Here is a 25,291-nt window from a genome sequence, read left to right as displayed (position 1 = left end):
TCCTGATTTTTCTTTGACAAGTTGACAATATTTTTTGCTTCCTAAATATGAACCGATGTTACTAATAGGTGTTGTACAATATTATTTTTATTACCGGTAATGAATTTGATTAATGTCTGTAGCAGTTTTCCTGATTTTGTCAACAATATGGGCTTTTCCTTATTAATAAAACAGTCACTATATTAGTTATTAGTCATAGCTTGTTAATATATTAACTACTGTTAATTATCAACTGATTGATAAGCACCTGATTCATCATAATTGGAAAGAAAAAACCCAGAAACCGCAATTAGTCATAAGTTATCTCTGAAACTAAATATGGGTTGATAAGGTAAATATGTAGGAAAAAATATATGAAATGAAATAGCTATGTGAACTCTCTGCAATGAAACAACGATAATGATGGTAATGCTTTGAAAGGCTCATAGAGAAAGTCAGAGTTTTAGTACAGATTTAAAATATTTTTGTAGAACGATTTCATAATCTTTTATATAACACTTTTACAAATTTCAGAACGTACAATTAGTGGTAAATTAAAAAATTTCAATGTCTATAGTACAAATGAGTATTTGGAATTGATCTGTTGCATAAGTTGTACTTGATGACAGACTGTAGATGTAGAAATAGAAATTTCTCTACTTGAAAATGTCAAAGGTATGAACTATGATAAGATGACAATGAGTACAGAAACGTTGATAATATTATTACATAGACAAATATAATACACCTGAATAATAGGCCACACCCATTTACCTGTCAAAAACATGTCAACAGGGATAGAGTTTATCAGTTAATCAGGTGACTTATTAGTTAGAATTTAGACATTACCTGGGACTTATACTCATACAGTGTAAGGATAGTAAATTGGCCTACCTACCCGTATATAGGTTAGGATAGGATTTAACTTTAGGTAAGATAACAATTTCATACTTTGTTTATGTAAAGAGAAAATTTGAAGGTGTTAAGTGCAATAGATTTGAATCTTTCATTTGAATATAAAAGGGATTTCTGTGAATAGTATAGGGTTTGGTAAATAAGTGCACTAGGGTCTTTATTATACATTATACAGTGGGCCCTATATATATATACACGAACGTGTATCTGCTGGCTCAATCTGTGTAACTGTATTGAATATCATAAGATAAGGGTTTATATGTTGTGATAATTAACCAGATGAGGACCTGATCATTAACAATTTGGTTTCAGATTCCCACTTGAAGCACACTCAGAATCTGTAAGCTCTAATCAAACATAGTTTTTTTATATTATTTGTAAGCATTGTTTTATTCCAGTCTTTCCAGAATTTACATTGTTGTAATTTCTCTTTGCACCCAGTGAAGAACATTTTAATTTAATCTTTGTTACTCAAATTGATAATTGTAGTATGTTCTCTTCTTGTGACCTTGGACAGTGCTTCTATAGGAGAGTATCTTCTATAACACCCAACACACAGGTATCAATAAGATAGCTCAGTTAATAGATCGACATCCGCAAAGTGATTAGTCTAGAGACACAAGTGCACATCAAGAAATATTTGTGGCCACTGTCAGTTATAAAACCATTGCATATTGAATTAAGGTAAAACAGGGTCTCTTTGTGTGTGAATTTTAAATTTAAGCATTGAAAAACTTGATATACGCTTGTAGTACTCAATATGCGTATTCAAAAACATAAATTTGTCATGCTCTAAAAGTTGATGTCTTAAAACATTTAACTTGTCTCTTACTGGTATTTATTATACTATACATATTCATTTCCACATATATTACCTCAATCTTCTGTTTATAAGTAAACATTATGCCCTTTATGGTAAATGTATACCCAACGAAGATATGTATGTATGTTATATATTCCTTTGTAAACAAACGAATGGAGTGTTTCGTAATATCTGAATCAGGATTATTGTTAGCTGATTGATTTTATTATTGGAGAAAACTTTGATATTATAATGGGCGTATTTTGTTTTTCTTACTGAAAATTCCCATGTCAAACAGGATAAATGTTCAACTAAATGCATAAATTGTTGATATTGTTGTAAATATTTCTCATTGTGACCTAATACATATTTTTTTAAGTTATTGATTGTCAATAATACAGTGAGTAAATGTATTAAAATATTCAGATAATAAAACCTACACATTATTTATATACAAGTCAGAAAACATGATCAAAACATGTAAAAACTTCAGCTCTTTTGAACCCTATTTTATGACTCATTGAATATAGTGGCCTCACCCAGTACTTTATACTGATTGTTTTAACAGGTAGAAAGTGACCAAGATGAAGCGAATTGGGACTCATTTTAAGGCATTTTAATCCTTGCTGGCCAAATTAATCCAAAATATTAGCATTTCCTCTCCTATTTCAGTTCTCTTGTTAGAATTCGATGGATTGAGAAAGAAAACATGATCCTGAATATATGAAGGACTGACAAATCAAGGAATGTTTGTTTTTCAAGACTTTCCTGGTTCAGATCTCTCAAATATTGATATCATAGGCCAGTTTACAGATAATATTTTTGGAGTTTCCTTTTATTTCTGCTACATAATTTGTCAGATGATTGTTATAAAACCAGGACATAGAACTTCATAATGGTTTTCTATATTTTAAACACACCTTAATACACTATATATAGATATAAAACATGAAAATTAGAATAATTGTTGACACAACATTACATAAATGAAGTTACAGACATGTTTGGTCATTTTACTTCCTGAAGACCTTATATAGTATATCCATTCTTACAACATGTAGAGTTTACACGTACCCAGTGGTGGAGCCAGGTTTACATCCGAGAGGTTGCCCAAATTTCTAACTTAGTTATGAGATTTTTGCCCAAAAAACAGCCCCGCCTGCCCCCCACCCCACCCCCTTTGGCTCCACCACTGCACGTACTAGCATCAAGACAATGACTCCATTAAAATACCATCAGAAATAAAAACAATAAACTGGGTTCTTTTGAAATATGAAAATTTTCCTAAGGTTTTATTGTTTTTATGTGATTTAGTAGTACCTTGTAGAATTTTTATTTTATTTAAAGTGCAAATTTTATTGCCACTTGTAAATTGCTGAGTGTGCAAATTTTAGAACTTGATTACATTAAAGAGCTGATTTGAAAATACAATCAGGAAATAAAACTTCTTGAAAATTATTGCATTTCTCAATAGTTTTTGAAGTGTAATTTTTTGTGAGGATGTTGACATGATAAATGAGTTATGAAATGTACTTAAAAATTTGAACAGAACAATCCAAAATTTATTGGGATTTTGAGAGAAAGGTCACTAATTGTTACCTCCCTTTGTATTTTCAGAAGCTGAGCAAGAGCCAGTAGTAAAAACAGAAACCAACAAAGTGAGACATTGGGAGGTGAATACAGAACCTCCGAAAAATAGAACAGCAGATACAGGTTGGGACGGACAGAAAAACGTTATTTATAGTCAAAATATAGTTCAGGAAAACGGTACCACAGACTTTGTAGATCGCGAATCTATTTCAGATAGTCTTCATAATACAAAACGTCAATGGGAAGGTGCCTTTAAAGATCATATTGATAATCGATTTAAGGATACGAAGGATAAAACTAAAGAAAGTGGCAAACGCTGGGAAGTGAAACTACCTCCCCAATCTCTACCTAGAAATACAATAAAACAACAACAAACCCAAGTCGTCTCCTCACTAAATAACAAAATGGCCGAAAACGAAAGTGCCATTGATCGTGAAATTAGATTAGCCAATGAGAGAGAAGAACTCTTACGACGTGAAAAGGAGGAACGTTTAAAATTAGAGGAACAACAAAATGGACGTTTAGATATTTCGTCGTTTGAAAACGTAGCTAAATCTCCACCTGTAAACAAACCACTTTATCACGAGATGACTGAAGCTGATCGAGGATCTGAGATGTGGCAACGGGAAACTTTGATCCAACAAGAATTACGTGAACAAGAAGAACGAGAACTTGCTTTAAAAAGAAAAAGTTTAACTCCAGTACGAAATCGTCAGGTATGGTATCTGAATTTCTTCCATTAAAAAAAATTTCATCATAAGTGTTGCCAAACAAGATTAGTTAACTTCCCCTAAAGTTTATCAGATTATAAGCCGTTTATAACTCATCATATAAGGTCATACATGTTTTTGGTTAATAACACATTAGAGGCCCCACCCCATTAAAATACAATAGTGACTCATAATTACCCATCAGATGAGTGATTTCTTTTAAACTTTGCCCCTTTTATACTTATCAATTATTGTCCTATCCCTTTAAACTATGATTGAGCAGTCTCTAACACGTGGATAAGTTTAAAATATACAATACAATATTTTCACTGTAAAAACAGTGCTCAATATAATTGTAGAGCGTTATATAGAAATAAGATATCCCTCAGTTTAAAATATATATATATATATATATCAGGTTATTGCCCTGCTGAAGGATAACGTCCCACTTTTCACATCATTTCTTTACTATAGTAAGATAACAATGATTAGTTCTATTCGCACAATTAAATTGATACTAATAGGACTGATGATACCATTTTACCAAAACGGCTTGTGATATGTTTTAAATACTTGCTCCTCCCTGAAAATAAAGATTATGACAAGGAAACAGTGATGTCAATATATTTGAGCCCACTCAAAATATCACAGAGGTAAAGTCTTAAGCATCCCCTTAGAATATCATGCATAGTAAAATTTATATTTAAAGTCTTGAGCAGCTCCTACAAATTCAGCAGACAGGATATTAAAAGTATTTTCATCCCATAGAAGCATTAAATAGATTATATCTTTCTTGAGCAGGCCCCTACTGCAGAAAGTAAGAAAGCATGTCATACATTATGTATCGTTATCAGTGCATTGCTTTAAAACTCCTCACAACCTACCAGTATACAAACTAGATAGATAGACATCAATAAACACCATACCTGTCATCTTTTTAATATAATTAATGATTGGCTTAGAAATTTATAATCATTGAAGCATTATTGAAGCCTCAGTCAAAGGATGAATAGAGATATATTCAGTATAAAATCTATTAATAAAGCTTATTATCCTCATCTTTATAAATTTCTTTTTGATTTGTACTGAGTCTCAAGGTTAAAAATATACTCTTAAAATGTCAGCTTTAAATTGACTCATTCTTAGGGATTGAAAATTATGAAAGGAGCACATGGTGTTTGAGGATTTAGATTTAGTGTTATAATTAGGCATTATTCTGAATTCATGACTAGACTACACTCTCTATCTTATCTATATAATGAGCTAGCTGAATACTTGATATCCAAATTTTGACTTCTCCTTGAAATGCAAATAATGAATAAAATTTCAACCTTGTTTGTAGGAAAATAGTATAGTGAATTGTTTTCAAGAGTACCAGAATATGCATGAAACTAGCTAACTTGTAATCTGATATTTTTTGATTCTCGAGATGTCTTATATTTTGACCCACCATAGTGCAGAAATTTAAACAAAAATTTGAAATAGAGTTTGACCTTGTATTATATTATCATAAACAAAATAGACAGTAGATTATATCTTTATAGAAGGGGTGATAAAAGAAAGCTTGAGGTAACATGGGCTTCAGATATATTATTCAACGTCTAGATCTTTTGATGTTCACTCATAAAAACCAACACTTACAAAATTTATCAAAAAAACTCCCAGATCTAAACAAAATAATAGAGGGAAAAATGAATCGCATATTGCTAATAGATAATTACTAACAGAAAATTTGTAAATATAATGCTTTTGTCAAAAAATTCTCACATTGGAGTATTGCACATCTATGGTTTTGGCACCCAAGATTTACATTGTTGTTACAAAGAGCAAAAGAAGCAAAAACTGATAAAAAATTTGCTTACAAAGAACAGTGCAGTTACTCTGTATCAATATCAAAAGTTAAATGGAGTTTTTACATCGTTTATCAATGTACCACACCAAGGTTTACATGAAGCACATATCTATTCACTAATAATGCAGTTATTTTGTGTCATTACCATGGGTCATTGTTATAAAACCTAAGAAAGATAATATCTAATATCTAGAGTAATAAATATAGTAATAAATATAGTAAGACTAGCGGCGAGTTGTACTGTAATAAATATATTCTATCTGACAGCGAGGGGCTAAAACAATGACCGATAATATCATATTTTATTAGTCCCTTTACCTCAGGCTATATGAAGGACATGCCCAGGTTAATTCTTTTGTTAAAAAGCCTTATATAATGAGTTATTTAGCCAGATATTTCATAAACTCTACCTACAATGGTTTACATCTGATATCATATTGAAGTGTTATGATTTCGTCAAAGTTAAACCATTTTGATTTGACAACTTTAAACCATTTTGACTCAGTTTTATCTTATTCAAATTTTACAACCACTTACAAAATTAATGTGTCTTTCAAATCGTGTGTAGCAAGCTGTCTGTGAAGTTTTGATAAGAAAATAGGGGTTTGATCACTTAAATTAATATGGTCTTGACTTTCCCTTCAAGATTGACCACGTCTGATGATCTGTAACAATAACTTTATGACTAATATAATTTATTATTGACAAGAGCTCGAGGCTGTTTGGACACCTATTGTTTAAAATAATATTAAGATATTTCTAAGATAATGGGTCATTTCTATCTGTCTATCAGAAGACATCTCAATATATCACAACTGAGCAGTTTCCATTAATTTATTGAGATTATGTCATTTGTTTCAAATTGTTATATTTTCTGAAATGTAGATAGATAACTTTGCCTGTCTTTATTTTGTGTGGTTGATAGTACACAAGTGTGAAAATGTTTTTTGAAAAATAGATAGCCTACATAAGTGTTAAAATATTTAGATACCCTTGAGCAAAATACAATAAATTAATTTTATACATGTATCTGTCAACTTAGCAAAAATAAGTTGATTTTAAAGTTTAATTTCAAAACAAAAAACTTAGTTATTTTTATCCTCTTACTGGTGACAAAAACATAATAAAATTAGTTTATTCAAAAATATTCACAATATTCAAGGTCATTGTGCAACATTTTTATTAGTATTCATGCTTGTATTTTTTAAGTTTTTCATTTGATTGTTGTGTGTAACAGAAAGGGCTGTGACCTACTGGATCTCCATGGCTGAATTCCACATATCCAGTGGTCTACTTGCACTTTAGATATAACATGAATTGCCTGAAAATAAAATCAACTTTCCTATAAATTGGTTTTCAGTAAAATTGGATGAACAGTTAAAAAAAGTCATGGCTCTAAACTTTGTCCCCTGAATAGTTTTTCTGATTTAAATAATCTGTTGATTAATTAATCTGTACCTGTACCAACCTGTACCTAGTAATGGTAATTAATATGATAGGTGATATTAAGCCTACTAGATAATAATACAAAGGAAGACAACACGATAAATAATCATATTGAAGTAAAGAGATACAGTCGTGTAATTTTATTCTGACATAGCGAAATTAAATGCAATATTCATTATCAATATCACCTTCACAATGATAATCATTTGTCAGTGACCAAAGTCACAAGAAATCTAAACATAGAAATTTGTCATAGGGCTAATATTTTACACATAAATTGTCATTTTAATGTTTAATATTGAAGACAAGTTTTATAGGTAAGCAGGGTCCAGGGTGTTATTCCACAAAAATCATTTGATCAATTTTTGTTCGATATTTCTCAATGTAAAAAACAACACTTACGAAGTTTTAGAAACAGGTTAGGTTTGTACATAATGAACAACTTAATGATTCTGCTTTCAAAAGTGTATTGAATTCAATACATGTAGTTATTTCATTAAAAAATTCAACAACCATATCCCTTTAAATAATTTGATTGAAATAAGTGAGACAGTATTTGTTAATCTGTTATAATGATATATTATAATCAGCTTTTACATACCTTCACAACTACACTAATATTAAATATCTCATAGTTTTTATTATAAAAACACTGGTATATATCATCATAACTTCATTTCTTATTGAGGATTTCACAAGGTCATAACACAATGGTTCGAAAAGTCTTTCCCCGCTATGTAAGTGATAATGGAAGAAATTTTGAGATAGATTATACTAGGATAGTTGAATATGTAGTTTAAACTTCATCGATGTAATACAAAAAATGTTTAAGATGTTGTGGCAATCAGTAATTTTTTTGGACAAGGATATTGATACAGGATCCCCAGAATAGTTTCTATTCAAGGATAGATTTTTTAAGATAATTTGAAAATCTGGAAGATATGTTCATCAAACTAAAAACAAATTTGGATGGATTTAGGATTCATAATCATTGTGGTATCATAAAACAAGCCATAATTCAACATTTTTGAATTGATACTATTGCTGACATGTAAAAGATACCATTTTTGAAAATGTCTCATGATACTAATGTTTAATCTGTATATTTCAGGACAGTGAAACTACAGAAGAAGTACCATATGAAAGTATAATACAAAGAGAAATCAGACTCCAGAAGGAAAAGGAAGAAGAGCTAGAGAAACAACGAACAAAGAAAGACATAGTAGTTGACACAATTTCTAGCCAACCGTCGACCCCGAAACAAACTGTGATTACCAATGATAATAATTCTGTACAAAATGATATTAATCATAATGAACAAAAAGTTAACGTATGTTACGAGGATGCTATTTCTGGATTCCAACACGAGGGTGAGAGTTTAATCGCCCGGGAAATGAGGGAGTTACGAGAGAGGGAAGAGGAAGTAAGACGACAAAGAGAGCTTGCTTTAAATACCAGCAGAGATTCCTTATCCAGTATATCAACACCGCCCAAATCAGCATCTTCAAATTCCATTCCACATTCATCCTCTTCATCTTCCCTTCATCCCAAACAAGGAACCTGGCAAAAAGATGTCTCTCCCTATATTCAACCGATTGATCACAAACGTAGTGCTTCTGTGGATTCTCTTGCCTCTAGTCAGAGTACTGGTCGAACACCATCTGACTGCACTCCGTCTCGTGATATCAAGGTCATGCCTAATGTACAAGATGACTCGGATGATGAGGAAACACCCAAACACACGCCAAGTTCTGAAACACCAATTCAAAGAGAAATAAGATTAGCTCGAGAAAGGGAAAACGAACTTCGTCGTAGTAAGGGATTACCAGAAATAGCTGAACCAAAACAAGAGCAGACAACCCCTAAACAGAAATCACAGAATGATATCACAGGAACTCCGACTAGTTCCTATTCATCACCAAGATATCACCGGGACAACGATGGACAAGCGGTTAGAAGTTATGCATCTAGTAGGTTACAACAAGAATTGAGTAGTCAGAAAGAACGAGAGTTATTATATCGAAAAGAAGGACGAATTATCACCACTTCTGAAGAACATATCGAACCATTAAAATATAAAGAAGTTACTGGTATGGATCAAGTTGATGGACCAGTAAAACGTAATTTTAACACAAAGAAAAGTTCCAATATGAATTCGCTACAATCTCCAGAAAACATTAATATAGTGGTTGAAGAAACGACCACTCCAACACGGCAGACGTCATCACCTGTTAAAGCAGTTAAAGGTGGTAGTGGAGCTCAATTTTCTTATAAAGAATCTCGGCAAACAGCTGAGTCTAAAATTGAGCGAGAGTTACGTGAAATGAGGGAACGTGAACAAGAGTTGAGGTGAGAAAGCTTTCTGTTTTTATTAACCAGCTTCTGGAGCTATTCTAGTGTGCCTAGATTTGCTTTTAACAATGTAGATCTTTTTTTTTTCAATTTTTTGCAAATTTCTGCTTTTTCTTCGATTTTGTTGAGTAGATTTTTTGAATTCATTCTGGATTTTTTTATTGTCATCCATTTAATGTTAGAACTTGGTTTCATCATTTCCTTTACCCGAATAATTTTGTCAAAAACCAAAATCCAAAGTAGCAGAAAACTGTCACAAACCTTTAGCTTTTTTAACTAATATCTGCACAAATTAATTGTAAATTTAAATTGTTAGAAATTCGAGGAATAGTCGTTAAGGTAAGTAAGGTTGTCAAATTGTTTCTCAATAATCCTAATCTTAGATCACTGCTCACCTCTTCTCATTCTACCTTTCTATCAAAATACAAAAAAACACAAAAATAAACTAAGCTTTTCTTTAAGTGAAAGAAAAATTAGCTTCTGCCAAGAATTGGATTGGTGTAGCTTAGAGGAATACAGAGATTGACTCACTGACACCCACAAAATATAATCATCAAAAAACAAAGTCATAGTTCAATAAAACAGTAATAGATGCACTGTTATTAAAACTTACTGGATTCTTACCATTCTAATTTGAAGACTACTTTTTAAAAAAATGAACAACTTGTGTTATCAGAAATATTTTGTGGATGTAAATTGATATCCTGATCTTAAATAAATCTTATTGAATTTAAAAGCACCTATGCTTGCAAAATTTATATCCAATTTATTTTTTCTAAAATCTATTTTGATAGAAAGGTTGAATCTATTGTCTCTCAGTATCTCAACTCTTTATTTATATTACTGTATTTATTTTTATGACCTATTTATTTTCATTGTTTATTGGACATGGAATTATTATTTATTATAACTTACATATTTATTATCAATCTTCTCACAAATTGACAAAACTGTGAGGATGAAATAACCAAATAGTAATCTAAACAGAGTTATGTCCCTTTAGTCTCCAGAAACACTAAAACAACTGAACTTTTAACTGTTTTTTTTTAAATTGGTGTGTTAGAAGAGAACTCTGGCAGTTTAGGGCCGTTTAGAAGAATGAATCCCCCTATCCCTGAATATAGAAAATGCTATAAGCACTTTACTTTTCGATTGATTTTCATAACCTTTTATAAAAAGTTCTTGTTTAATCCACTGCATGCTGAAAGGGTGTATTTGGAAGTGATACACTATCTTTAACAGAATATTTTAATCAATATATTTATTAATATAGGTCCATATAAAACCAAATGTATAATATAATTAATTTTACAAAATTATAACTCTTTTATAATCAGATAGGCATGGACTAACATTGAGATGATTATTCTTAGTTTTAGGTTTTGACCTTTTATACACACAACAAATCATTTATATTTTTATTTTATTGTATATTTTCTACGATTTTATATTCAAGCAATTATGCATTGTGATAACATTAATTGAATATGGTGTATTTTTTTAAATGGTGCAAAGAGTTGATAATGTGAATTCTTGAAACGTTAATCACAATGTACTCCTAACTTGTTGAAACATGGTGTAAAATATTACTGAATAGTGATATATTATTGCAATTATAATCCATTTATTAGGTGCCATTGCATTTGCAGTACCTTGATCCAGTAAAATTACCATTCACATTGCCATAAAGTCCGTCACTAATGCATGTCTCTTCTTCATAATGTTATTATGTTAATAACTTAGATATCCCCCATCCCCTTGAATTTATTTCTCGGCTTCCTTTAGCACCAATATATTGCATGCAGAACACTTTCTTATCAAATATGTATCAATACCCATCAATCCGTAAACAAAAAATCCTTATAAAATCCTGAAAGTATTTAGTTTTAGAAAATGCTTACAATGGTTTTCGGCCTCCGCTAAAGATTGATCTCTTTTCTCAAATTGTATCAGTATTCAGTTATCTTTAGACATTAATTGTGTCATGTTTATTTCAAAGATTAATCTGAACTGTTTTTTTCTGATTACTTCAAAATGTTTAATCTTTCCCTATACATTACAAAATTTACTTGTTGGTTCAAATACTGTTATCCTTTGATTATAACTACACTATATTCTGAATGAAGCTTTGTTTCTAGCATTAAAATAGTTATATTTCAGATGTAAGAAAACACAGTGGTCATTATATTAGACCTGTTGCCAAAATTATGGTAACCCTCATTGGTTTATCATACTAAAAGCGATATGTATACCAATCAGATTTCTTGGAGCAATTTAGGACAGGTTCCAAATCTTAAATAATGTAGTTTTTTATAATTCTATGAAAAAAACTATAAATTTTATCATTTCAGAAAAAAAAATAATCCAGATTTGAACGAAGAAGATGAGCCGGAGAGTCCAAGGGAGACAACTCTGAACCAGAAGACAGCAGGACCAGACGGACAGACAAGAAGCTTGGCAGATCAATGGGCACAGATTTGCCAGAGTTAGGATCCTAGTTGTGAATTGAACTGGATATATATTGGTGCTTCATATCATTATTATAAATTACATGGCATTGTACCTTTAAATGCTTCTATTGGCCTGTTGTCTGCGGTATAGAGGTAAACAAATGCAATGAAAAAGAACAGGGCATGAGTTGATGCACACAGTAAACAATAGCTCAGGCAGATCTTGATATCATGAAATCATCTAGATATGAGTTGTCCTAAAACATCAAGCAGATTGAAGCTTTATAAAGTTTCTAGAGACGAGGCCCAGGCTAATGGAGGCAATTATCAAGGTATTGTCCATTATACATGCATTTATCATATTAGGTATTTATATAGAGAAAGCAATATAGTTATCACTTAAATAGACACCATGTTTGAAACATTCCAAGATTGAGTAAGAGTCTCAGCCGATATGAGAACCTAATCAAGAATAATTTTTGACAGAGGAAAGTGTCTAGGAACAAATTTGTATGTTAGTAAAGTCAGGCCACGTTTTTTTGAAACAATCTTGGAGCTAGGATGTCCTAGAAGAGTCTTAATTTCTAACACTAAGATTGTTTCAAGAATATGTATCAAGGCCTATAAATTTATGTCAAAGCACTTTTAGATGAGCATTGGTTACTTGTACTTTTCATCACATATCAATCTTTTGTTAACCAGCTGCATTGGTTGTATGATATTCCAACAAAAACTCCACATTCCAATTTCTATTGTTTGATACAAAAGATCTAGAGCTTGGACATTTTTTTCTGATCTTATGAAAAAAGAGAATGACACCCAACTATCGGGATGTGTTATGATTAAAAGAATTATTTAGTTTTTTTGCTAAGTGCAGTCTATTGTTAATATAGTGATTGTTATTTTAAGAATTTATTTTGTAATATGAAAAGCATATTGAAATTTATTAGTATATTGTTAATATATAAGACTATTTTGCCCCTATGTATATAATGTTTATGTATATTTGTTAAAACCCTGCCCTGACCCCCGGAAGGTACAGATCTGACTTGTAAAATAGAGCCATTGTAACAATAGTATTGTAGTTAAACTGTGATAGAAACAGTATTTAGACAATTAAAGATTAGATATACAATAACAAAAAATTTTCACTGATAAAATAGTGCTCAATTCATCAATTGTAGAGCCATATAGACATATTAATATAGAACCTGAAACATGTTGTTACTTGAAGTTTCATGCTTTGTGATCTTGTGAAACTCTGAGTAGCAACATGTTTCAGGTTCTGATTCTTAAGATATAATTCACCAGTGATATTTATACATGTACAGGTCATTCAGGAAAAGTCAAATATTTCATATTAGAACTGTAATACTTGTAATGCCACAAGCGTAAACAGCTTATACACAGCAAGCAGACTGTCAAGAAAGTAAATTGTGCCAATGGCATAAACAATTTGACATCTTGGTTTGCAAAAAATACTTTCAATAATATACATAAGGATAAACTTTTTCTGGCAGGACATAGTTTAAGGTAGACACTTACTATTTGTATATCTGATTAAGATTGTATTGAAGATTATGGTAGGTTTAGATATGTATAAATACCATTGATGAATTATAACAGACATAGAATTATTTGAATGTTAACAAAAAACAAAAATGTTTATCATTAAATAAATCTTAACCAACAGAGGTTTTTGAGAAATAGTTTTTTTAGAAAATGATTTATGGATGTTTACAAGTAACAAGTTTACTATTTAGGTTATCATTTCTGACAGCACATAGCTTTGTAATTCAAGTTAATTTGAACCACAATTATTTCCTTATTAATATTCATTATGTATAGCTCTATAATCTTTTTATACTTATACTTAAAATTATGTATATATTTCATAATATACAGAGTTACCTTATTATTTGTTGAAAATGATTAGAATATATGATTTGATAATGTTGAAGGCATTTATATTGATTTTGTCAGTACTACATGAAACAAGCCATACTGTAAGATAAACATTTTTAATAGCTCGATACATGTAAATGTGTGCCTTTCAAAATCCAAACCATTTTATAAATTTCTTTTCCTGCAATTTCTTGGGAGCACAACACTTAGCCAGTGCAGTTTTAGGTAAATATGCTGTACTGTTGGACAAAAAAATACAATTTATTTATATGCACTTTGGATACAGCCTTGTATAAGTCCAAACATTTTTTTTATTACAAAAAAGAAAAATAGATTGTTTATGTTTAAAAGTTCCATGATGCATACCTTGTTATAACTTCCTTGACATAGCTAATCTATGTGTTTTCTCTTTCCAATAGAGTTATTAATAGTATAAATTTATTATAATGTGCAATGGTATAGATTGAGTCTGGATTCTAATAACAATTATTATACACCTTGTCTCAATATCAAACTATTTTATTAAACTATTGGTGTTTTTACTATATTGGAACTGGCCATAGCTGCAGGGGGATGAGGGGAATAACTCAAGAAGGGGCATCAGGAATATGGAGGAGGAGAAGGAGTAAGTGTCAGCAAGTCTCATGCTATTTTATTATACTATTGGGGCTTCAAAAGTTGTAGGGAGTGGAGGGAAGTAACTCAAACAGGGATGGAAGGGTACCGGGTTAGGAGTGCCAGCAAGCTTCAAACTATTGGTGTTGTAACTTTTGGGACTGACCATAGCTGGAGGGGGGGTGTTGTTAGCATATCATAAACACTTAAAACTAGAACAGATTCCCGTATATTTATTGATAAGGAAGTTTCGTTGAAACATGATGACTCTAATGTATATTGTTTTTGATCATACCTCCAATGTGGATTATATAGAGCTATCAATACCATAAACAGAAATTATAATGTTGACAAACTTCATCCATTGCTAAAATTGAAATGAAATGAGCACACCTGATCTTGGTTAATAGTCCCATCCGAACGAAAAGACGCTTTTTCCATGTCAGCCCCTCTTACCTGCATCACTGACAGGGGGAAACCGGGTTAAATTATCTCGACCTTTACCGGGATTTAATCCTGGATTTAAAATTAAGCTGTCGTTATCATTAGCACAAACAGAAATAACACTGGCAAAAGTGGCGTCTCTCGGGTTTCTCTTCTGATCAATATTCACATTTGTTCCCCGTGAATCACACGAACAATGCTGTGGTAAGTTTATTTCATATTTTCCTAAGAAAAATACACCCCAAGTTGTCAACACACCTACGTTCCACCAATATCCATTAAATCTCAATCTGGCAAGGTCACACTTCTATATTATATTCTATATTATATTGTGTCGGTGATTATTATGATGATGGAATAAAATAAACAATTTTCTTTCTGAGATATTTAGAGATAAACAATACTGCAGTTTTTTATGATTAAATACATGAAACTATAAAAATATATTTTTTAGAATGTTTTGCATGATGCTTGTGTATATGTAATATTACGCAGAAGTGATCTCCCTTGAACCAACTGAAACCTTTTTAATATATTTCAGATGCATGGTTTGCTGTTGCAATGGTGGAACTAGTGGTTATACTGGTTTTAGTTCTTGTTTTGTTTTTCCGTGAAAGAAAACGCATGGCACCGGTTTCTGCCAATAATTCACAACGCTATCCTGAAAGTTCTCCCTCATCTACTGAATTAGAGTCAATGAACAATTCATCTTAATATACCTACCAGTAGTATTGTTTAAAAAAATTGACAGAGTATTTTCCTTTTGACTTTTTATATAAATATTTTCTCAGAGAAAATCGACAGTTTTACGTTCTATTTTTATAAACCATATTCAGCAGGCATGAAGTGGCATTAATTTATAAATATTTATTATTTATTGTTACTTACATATTATACTTTTTTATATGTATTTTACTTTAACATCGAAATGTCTCCAGCGAAATGTTCCCTTGCAGACGGCCTACCCAAGGAACGAACTTATATTGTACATGATGTAAACTCTTCAAACATTTTCATAAATAAAGTTTTTTTTTAATAGAATTATTCTGGACTTCTGGGATTACACCAATTACCATAAACAATTTACTCGCAAAACATTTCTCATAGAATTTATTGTTTATAAGCCAATGATAACAGATTGATCTGGAAAAAGCCCCATTAGAATCTATTTTTCAGGGTAAAATGAGTCATAGCTATACGACTGAACCCAATAAATCAATAATTCATTAAACTAAGCAATAATTCATTAAACTAAGCAATAATTCATTAAACTAAATAGTTTTAAAACATCCTTAGATATATCGTTTTAAATAGAGATTTTGTTCTTTAGTCATGGCACCTGGTAAGTCAATCTGAAGAATATATACATTTGATGACCAAATTTGATAAGTTAGACTTTATGTCTATTCTAAGAGGTAAGTATTCCTTTAACTGAAATATTGTATTGCTGGATTCTTTCCTTTACCAGGGCATGACTTGCTCTTGCTTGTGATCATATAGCTTTTGGAGCCACCACTTATTTTTAATGTTCAAATGAAAAACATTAATATATGTCAAAATTGGTAAACTATACGTGTATATTATAGTATTTGTATATTTGAAATAATTGTGTGATTTTGAACTTTTCTAGTACTTCTGAAGACTATTTACATATATTCATGATCTAAATCAACCCTTGAAAATGGCGCCAAAAACTGTATATATATTTATAAATAGTAGCCTATCGGATCAAACCGGGCCCCTATTTCAGTTTTATATGACAGTGTGGAAGTAATAGGGATTTCTTATCAGTAGGGTTTTTTGAGGCCTAGGTAAAATATTTTTGTGAATCATATCATAACAGATGTTACTATTTACAGTAAGTATTTTGAATCGAATGTATCGTATATATGTTTCCCCGTTCAGTCGGATTTTAGCACTGTTATCATACAGTTTCATAATTTGAATATAGTATCTTACACTTTTCATTATGAAATACTTCCTCAATTATGACTAATATACTTCTTCATGTGAAATCTTCATTGGCTGCTACCTATGTTTCACAAGTATGTTGTTTTGGATTTCGGATTTCGTGTTGTGGTTCGGATGTCAGTACTTGGTTTATTCATTTGGAACTTTTAAAGTGATTTCCCGTGTTCAATGGAGAAAACGAATGTCACGGAATTCATAATTCTCAATACAAACGAAAGTTATTATATATTACAGGTATTTATTTTAACATGAAGATGTTTGTCTTGATTGTTTTCATGGCTTTGATAGGCGTGGTCGATGACTCAGCAGACAAAGCTATGAGGGATAATTCACAGATCAGTGAGGTAAATGTATGATTACATGTATTTTACAAAGAATTAATTAAACAACTTTAGGAGAAATTGGCTGAACTCAGTGACCAACCCTCATGGCATTGGCGCAGGTCAAAAAAGAATACACGAGAAAGCATGATGCAATAGAAGCTTCTTGTGCTACAGTCATGGCAGGTTTGGGAGAGATGGAAATCAAAACAATATCACCTTCACCATATTGGGTTAATATTATGTATGCTCCAGATGGTCTCTTTTAATGTAGAGATCTGAAGTTCTATACGTTTGAGCATACAGGAATTAAAATGAGTTCTTAATGAAGCTATAAGTGTAGTAAACAAATTTTCACCCTAGTGTAATAAATCTAGAAAGGGTAATTGAAATTGGCATTTAAAATGACACATTTTGTAAAATATCCCTCACTTGTAGCACATTCTTATGCTTCGACAATTATATATTTTTTATGTTTTTAGGACATGTACCAGGTAAAACCAGGTCATTGGTGCCAATGGTGTCCAGTCGGGGAGTTTTTGGTGACCCAGTGTGAGCGAGACAGAGAAGCTTCAATTTGTGAAACATGTCCTGAAAAACAATTCAGAGATAAACCTAACAATAAGACTTGTTGTAATGATTGCACATTCTGTGCACTAGGAAAAGAAATAGTCAAAAATTGCACCAAAACTAGTGACACAGTTTGTAAGTGTCCTCCAGGCAAACATTGGCATGATTATGGTGGTAATAATGGTATTTGCATAAACGATACAGTTGGTTCTCATGGAACACAAACAGAAGGTGTGTTTTTGTTTCTTTCTTTCTGACAAGACGTTTTGAGGTTTCTGTATTTTACTTGAGTAATAACTCTTGTTAAATAATTATCGATTTTTGTGTTTGGAATTGTAAATCCTTAATTGAAAAAAAAATCACTTCTTTTAAAGAGGATTATCAAAAACACTTAACAAAAGAAAATTCTTTTAAGGTACTCCATTGGATAATGCGGAATCTTCCAGTAGGCCTACCTCTGAACCACATTCAACCTCTCAGTCTCAAACAACACCGAGTCCTAAGAACACAACCACTAGAGGTGATTCAATACTCTCTACGACTACAGGCTCTAATGTCTCAACTCCTTGCCCAGGTAGTAACCCAGTTCCCTGTGAATCACACGAACAATGCTGTGGTCAAGAAAAATACACCCAAGTTGTCAACACACCTAAGTTCCACCAATATCCATATAATCTCAATCTGGCAAGGTCACAGTTCTATATTATATTCTATATTATATAGTGTCGGTGATTATTATGATGATGGAATAAAATAAACAATTTTCTTTCTATAAAAACTATAAAAATATATTTTTTAGAATGTTTTGCATGATGCTTGTGTATATGTTGTAATATTACGCAGAAGTGATCTCCCTTGAACCAACTGAAACTTTTTTAATATCTTTCAGATGTATGGTTTGCTGTTGCAATGGTGGAACTAGTGGTTATACTGGTTTTAGTTCTTGTTTTGTTTTTCCGTGAAAGAAAACGCATGGCACCGGTTTCTGCCAATAATTCACAACGCTACCCTGAAAGTTCTCCCTCATCTATTGAATTAGAGTCAATGAACAATTCATCTTAATATACCTACCAGTAGTATTGTTTAAAAAAATTGAAAGAGTATTTTTCTTTTGACTTTTTATATAAATATTTTCTCGAAGTATGAGGGAAAGTTTCGAAACATCGACATTTATACGTTCTATTTTTATAAACCATATTCAGCAGACATGAAGTGGCACAAATTTATAAATACATTTTCATAAATAAAGTTTTTTTTTTATAGAATTCTTCTGGACTAATGGGATTAGCATGCGTGTCGCCAATTACCATAAACAATTCACTCGCAAAACATTTCTCATAGAATTTATTGTTTATAAGCCAATGATAACAGATTGATCTGGAAAAAGCCCCATTAGAATCTATTTTTCAGGGTAAAATGAGTCATAGCTATACGACTGAACCCAATAAATCAATAATTCATTAAACTAAGCAATAATTCATTAAACTAAATAGTTTTAAAACATCCTTAGATATATCGTTTTAAATAGAGATTTTGTTCTTTAGTCATGGCACCTGGTAAGTCAATCTGAAGAATATATACATTTGTTGACCAAATTTGATAATATACTTTATGTCTATTCTAAGAGGTAAGTATTCCTTTAACTGAAATATTGTAAAATCGATGATCACTTTAAAGTTCACCGAACTACAGTTTTTGTATTTTAAACGTATGAAGGAAGTCCTCAATGTTATTATTTCATGTTACTTAAGTTTAAAATATTGATAGTGTTTATTTGATCTGTAAGTTTTAATCAATATCTCAATGTACCAAGAAATTGTGCAATTCTGCATCATACAATAAAACAATATCTTGATTTAAAGTTATTATATCTCTCACCTTTAGAGCAAATATCAGAAGAGACTCATTATTTAAGTCTATCTTCTGGATTATCCAGGTAACCTTCATTGTATTACGAGGAACTATTAAAAAGGGAACACATTTTAATGGTATACTACTTCTGAGTTTATTGTTCACAAGGTTTCAACAATTTACATTGGTATTATCAGGTGAAGGAGCATGTTCCTTCAGCATCGGTAGCATATTGTATATTCTAAACAATAAATACGACCGGTGCTAAAGGTACATAGTGAAGGAGTAGTATACCATACAATTGTGTTCTGTTATTTGATGTGATCTCTACCCCTAAATGATTAAGAAGAACGAGTTTATAATTTTAATAACATACATGACATACAGAAAACTATAGGAAGCAGAGATACTTTCATTTAATGAGCCAAATACATGTATAGAAGAAGTGATGTAAAAATTATGATCAAAATCTCATCATTAACGCAAAAATAGATTTATCACTTACTGTATAAATATCAGTGCAGCTAAATAATCATTATAGAATTCAGTCTAATTACATTGGCTCCAATAAACATAATATTTCATTTCTTCAATCCAAATAATACAGAAAATAGTATGGCATTATAATAGGCGCCAGTGGGGTACAAAAGGAGGGGAGGGGGCTAGAAAAATGTTTTGTATCACAAATTCATATTCTAACAAATATGTTTCTGTCCCAAAATATGTACAGAAATGTACTAAATCAAAAATATTTTGGAAACTCTCTCGCTGCTGCATCTGGTCTCTCGACCTCGACCCCATTTCACCAGTCCGCCCATTATTCGTACCCCACTTTCGGAAGGCGGGTGCCACCACTGTCTAAGCGTTGAAGAAATAGAATATTTGATTGGTATTGAGAGTCATTAGAATTTAATATTTCACGTGTTATTGTTTTTTTTTTCAGTATCTCAACTGGATGTGTTGGGGCCCATGGACTGACGTAGTTCGGGCTCCTGATCCGGAATTTTTCTTTTTTAATAATTTGTTCTCTTGTATTTTTCTAGGGTGGGCCTCCTTAGGGTTGGGGCCCATGGACTGGTTTAACCAGTCCCTATAGTAGTTGAGCCACTGGGTTTTTCACCACAATCTATCGATTGGCTTGCCACTGGGTGCCACTTTTATCCTAACACATGAACCGGATATCACCCGATTTAGGTTGAAAAGGTTTGTTTCGTAGGGACTTGGCAAATGAAACCAGCCTTTCCGTGGCACGTAAAATCGACCAGACCAAATGAAGATGATACCATGTAATTAATACAATGTTCTAAGTTCAGAGCGTTATTCGGGTCGCCCGGTAAAAACGCTGATTGGTTTATAGGTACACCATTGAACCATTCCCATACACCTTCTTGATTTATATCTGTAGCACCAAGAAACGTTAGTATACCTAAAACTTAAAAAAAAATTGAAGCATTTAATAAAATGTTGTGGTTGGAAAAAATTGAATGACTTATAAAAGGGGAATCTCAGGCAATTATCAAAGTGGGATAGGGTGGCAAAGTAGGAACAGCCTCATTTCCATACCCCATGCCCGGCCTCCTTTCATTTTGTTGAAATGCCCCTGGATTATCGATTGTAACAACTGAATTACCTCCACTACTGACGTAAGATGTCATTAGATGCTGACTGTCTGGGTTGTCCACCATAAACAAGAACCCTCCTTCATCTTCACACTTTTTCTGTGCTTCTAACCACGTCACTTCAGTAGAATTATACTTGGTACATATTTTACTGGTTGGATGTTCATCGTATCCAAGATGTGTAGGACATTCAGCTTATATAGAATAACATGTATTAAAACTCACATGTACGGGGTTAGACGGGAATGATCCATCCTTGATCACCTTCAAAACAAAGTATCTGAGCTGCTGAGCTGCTGGTTAGTACTTTTGGAAATCGGGCCACGTATTCTCGAAACGATCTTAGCGCTAGGTCCTAGATTCTAATCTTCTAAGACCCCCTAGCGCTAAGATCGTTTCGATAATACTTGGCCCAGTGCATTACTACGTCGCAGACCTTTTGTACATGTACATGATAAAGAAAATTTACTTTTAACTCAGGGAACTTGGTAAGTCTTAGAAAATATTTGAATATGGGATGTGATCTGAATCCCCACAGAATAAATCATATTGTAGGATAAATGATCTGAATTAAAGTAAATGTTTCAAAAATATGCCAAGTAAGACGGGAAATTTATGGATTTTAAGTTGAATACGTAAATGTATGAACTTGTGGAACTTACGTTCTAGTTGCCAATAGTAGATGATATCCGAACTAATTGTACCAGTTAGTCCATCATATACCCGACCATCATACAAATAACATGCCATTGAATTCGTTTTGATTCCAACTGATTTACAGGTACCATGATCTCGACAAAGTTCCAGACAATTATAAGCTGAACTTACATTTAAAATCTCACTGATATGAGTATCTATAAATTTGGTTGTATATTGTATTTTCATGTATATCAAATCTACACATGTGTTGTTTTGAAGTTGTACAGTATGTATCAGTAATCCTAAAGAAAATAAGCAGAGCGTATGTAGCATTGTATACGTTTCCTGTTTTTGTCTTCCGCTCACACAATTACTTACACTCAATACCTTTTATTAAATTCTTGACTCAGAACCAAATATTTCTTGGCATAGTAGGATTTCAAATTCGAATTCAGTTCGGTTTCTGTTTTCCATATACACTACCATGAACAACCCGAATTTTACAGCTAATTTCACTCTCTTGTACAAGGAATAGCCGTTGACGCAAAACATTCAAATCAATGTAAAGATTTAAACACATAAATATTATATATATTATTGTTATGTTGTACGTGAAGAAATCAATGATGCATAACCAATTTACTTGTTTTGATTTCTGATTCCGATATGGCTTTCTGATCATAAAAATAAAATGTAAACTTATCCGAAAGAACAACGACACGGTTTCTAACTCTGGCACAGATTTGTATAAAAAAAACGAAAAAGAAAACGACATAGGTCTATATCCGTTATATTATTCAGAATACATCATTTACAAACATAGATGACTATTTTCACAATCCTGAAATTGATATCCGGAGTTGTATAAAACAGTAATTCACCTTCTTGAATACATATAGTCCAGAGAAAAGTTTGATTTCTATAAGCTGGTATTAGCACGATGGATCTCCAATTGAAATATAAGTAGATTGAAGTGGGGTGGTTTAAGATGTTTCCCTAGAGGATGGTGATTGATAAAAAAAGAATAAAGTCCACTAAGTTAAGTTGTGTGTTTCTATAACTTTGTAAAATCCAAGTGTCTGCTGAATTGTAATCTTGTTTGATAGAGTTTCACCATCCGCAGTGAATTGATGTGTGATGTTGGTAATCGTAGAATGCAATGCTTCACCTTCAAATCCATAGATTGGTAGAGTGTGATGCTTTTATAACTGTTTAAAATACAGATGTCTCTGACTTGTGGCGAATTGTAATCTTCTTTTTTCTTAGAGAGTTTCTCTAAGCTGTTAAAGGTACACCTACACCATCCGTGGTGAACAGATGCATGGTGTTTCTCTAGAATCAACCACAGATATTTGGCATTTCCATAAGAAGATAATAGTAACACCATTCACCTTGTCAAATCATAAACCACAGTAAGTTATAGTATATTAGGTATTAAATACCTATATCACACTGCCTGGTTATCAGGTGTTGCTATGTCCTTACTATCGGGCTGCTTTCAACCACACATCCTTGTTTATCACGATTGGAAAATCGATGCCAATGTCTTGCCGCAATTGTTTCTTCGGTGACTTTCTTTGTGAAGAAATGTGTTTATTGTGCTGGCATTCTGTCTGAATATATGTTTTACTAGTCAGTAAATACACATTGTTCGGTGAAATCTCCCATTTCCCTTCATATTCCATATTTATATCATTAATATATTGATTTGTATTTTTAATTTTTTTACGTCAATTATAAAACAATTTTTCCTAATCTAAACTGTGAAAGTTGGTCTGTTAGATATTGATTGAAAAAAATTACTCAATAAAGGGTTCAATGAAATGCTTCATGTTTCTCCACTTATTTATAAAATTTCGAAGCACACTTCTTGGAAAGAGTTCATCAAAGCAATTACGGACAGCTTCTGTTCAACACATCAGATCTGATCACCTTGAGACCGTAGCTCAACTACCATAAGGATTGGTTCAACCCAACCAAGTCCAGGGGCCCCACCGATAAGGGGGCGCTCACCCCAAGAAGAAAAATCTAAAAAAATGTATTATTAAATATACATTATTAATGAGTGAAATAGCATCAACTAGAGACCGAAATTTGTTTAATTTTCCAGTACCAAGCATTAGACAGATTTGAGCCACTGCATATATACGCACATCAATCGATAATTATCATTAAATTTATTTTATGAAAAGTAATTTATTTTAAAAAGGGTACTCTAGAAATGTACGAGCGAGGCATGACATCACCACCTCCCAGAATACATGATAACTCCATGAGTAGTAAACCTATTTTAAATCGAATTTTCCGCTTCGCACTACTACCTGCTTACTTATCGGAGAAATTATATATCTATTAGCTGCTTTCCAATGCCTTTTAACTCTAGTAAGTCGGCCTATGAGAATACATCAATTAGTTGAAACTTGAAACACTAGTACTTAGAGCTGTGGCATTATGTACTGAATATTTACTTATTACTCACTTAATGAAAGGCTTTAAAGGGACAGGTTCTCCACCCGTTTGAACAATTTTAGCTAAGCTAATCAGTACTGGTGTTCACAGCAGCTGAACATCGAAATTTGAGCCTTCACATCCATGCGTGTCCAGAATTATCCGCGTTTGAATATTAAAATGACGACTCATCGTCATCATACTCTACCATACACAGAAAAGACATATATAGAAATAAAAAGTGAAATTCCTAGAGGTGTTTTTGAAGGAATTATGCGATTTTCGTATATTTCTAGCATTTCAGAACACTATTTACATATATTCAAGACTCAAATCAACCTCCGAAAATTGCAAATCTGTCCTTTAAGTGGTCCAAAGGCAGTTGCAAGGGAGTTACAATAACCTCGACGAGTCTTAATAGAATACTCTCCTATGAATTCATGATAACACTTATCATTACTGAGAGCTTTCAATGTTTGTAAATGTTTCTCGGTCAAGTCAGATTTTATTAGTTTATCCACAAGAACAAAAGCAGGCACTAAGTTGTCTAACAAGTTAAAACTATAAGCCGACGATAAAGCACCTACGGCTGTTGTTCCAACGCTTCAACACAATAGAAATCCAGCTTAATTGTAACATTATTTTCTGAAATTTAAGCTGATCAGCAAACCATTGTCTGTGATTTACTAACCATAGAAGAAATATCATTATTTCCAGTTACTATTGCTTCATAAAAAGTTAAAAGCCACGGAATAAAATAGAATGGAATTGATTTTTAATCCCTACTTTGCACCGGATAAGGCTACTAAAATG

The 25,291-nt window shown here is 32.1% G+C and overlaps 3 protein-coding genes across 3 annotated transcripts; 2 read left to right on the top strand and 1 right to left on the bottom strand.

The window, feature by feature from the left end:
• Window positions 1-843: 843 nt before the first annotated feature.
• LOTGIDRAFT_234704 (hypothetical protein) lies at window positions 844-12,136 on the top strand (the record flags this gene model as incomplete). The annotated part of the gene is made up of 4 exons (XM_009062920.1): window positions 844-910; window positions 3,314-4,002; window positions 8,406-9,643; window positions 11,998-12,136. The coding sequence occupies exons 2-4, from the start codon at window positions 3,691-3,693 to the stop codon at window positions 12,134-12,136; spliced, it is 1,689 nt and encodes a 562-aa protein (XP_009061168.1). The 5' UTR covers window positions 844-910; window positions 3,314-3,690.
• A 5,727-nt stretch (window positions 12,137-17,863) lies between these two features.
• LOTGIDRAFT_88625 (hypothetical protein) lies at window positions 17,864-18,088 on the top strand (the record flags this gene model as incomplete). The annotated part of the gene is made up of 1 exon (XM_009062919.1): window positions 17,864-18,088. A coding segment is annotated over one exon (225 nt), but the record flags the coding sequence as incomplete, so codon positions are not given.
• Window positions 18,089-19,427: 1,339 nt separating this feature from the next.
• Window positions 19,428-22,276, bottom strand: LOTGIDRAFT_165878 (hypothetical protein; the record flags this gene model as incomplete). The annotated part of the gene is made up of 4 exons (XM_009062918.1): window positions 19,428-19,487; window positions 21,056-21,198; window positions 21,403-21,585; window positions 22,054-22,276. 4 exons carry the CDS (start codon window positions 22,274-22,276, stop codon window positions 19,428-19,430), a joined length of 609 nt encoding a protein of 202 aa, XP_009061166.1.
• Between the last annotated feature and the right edge of the window lie 3,015 nt (window positions 22,277-25,291).

Source organism: Lottia gigantea, assembly GCF_000327385.1.
Source record: "Lottia gigantea unplaced genomic scaffold LOTGIsca_54, whole genome shotgun sequence".
Lineage (NCBI taxonomy): Eukaryota > Metazoa > Mollusca > Gastropoda > Lottiidae > Lottia > Lottia gigantea.
This window is presented reverse-complemented; position numbering and strand designations above follow the sequence as displayed.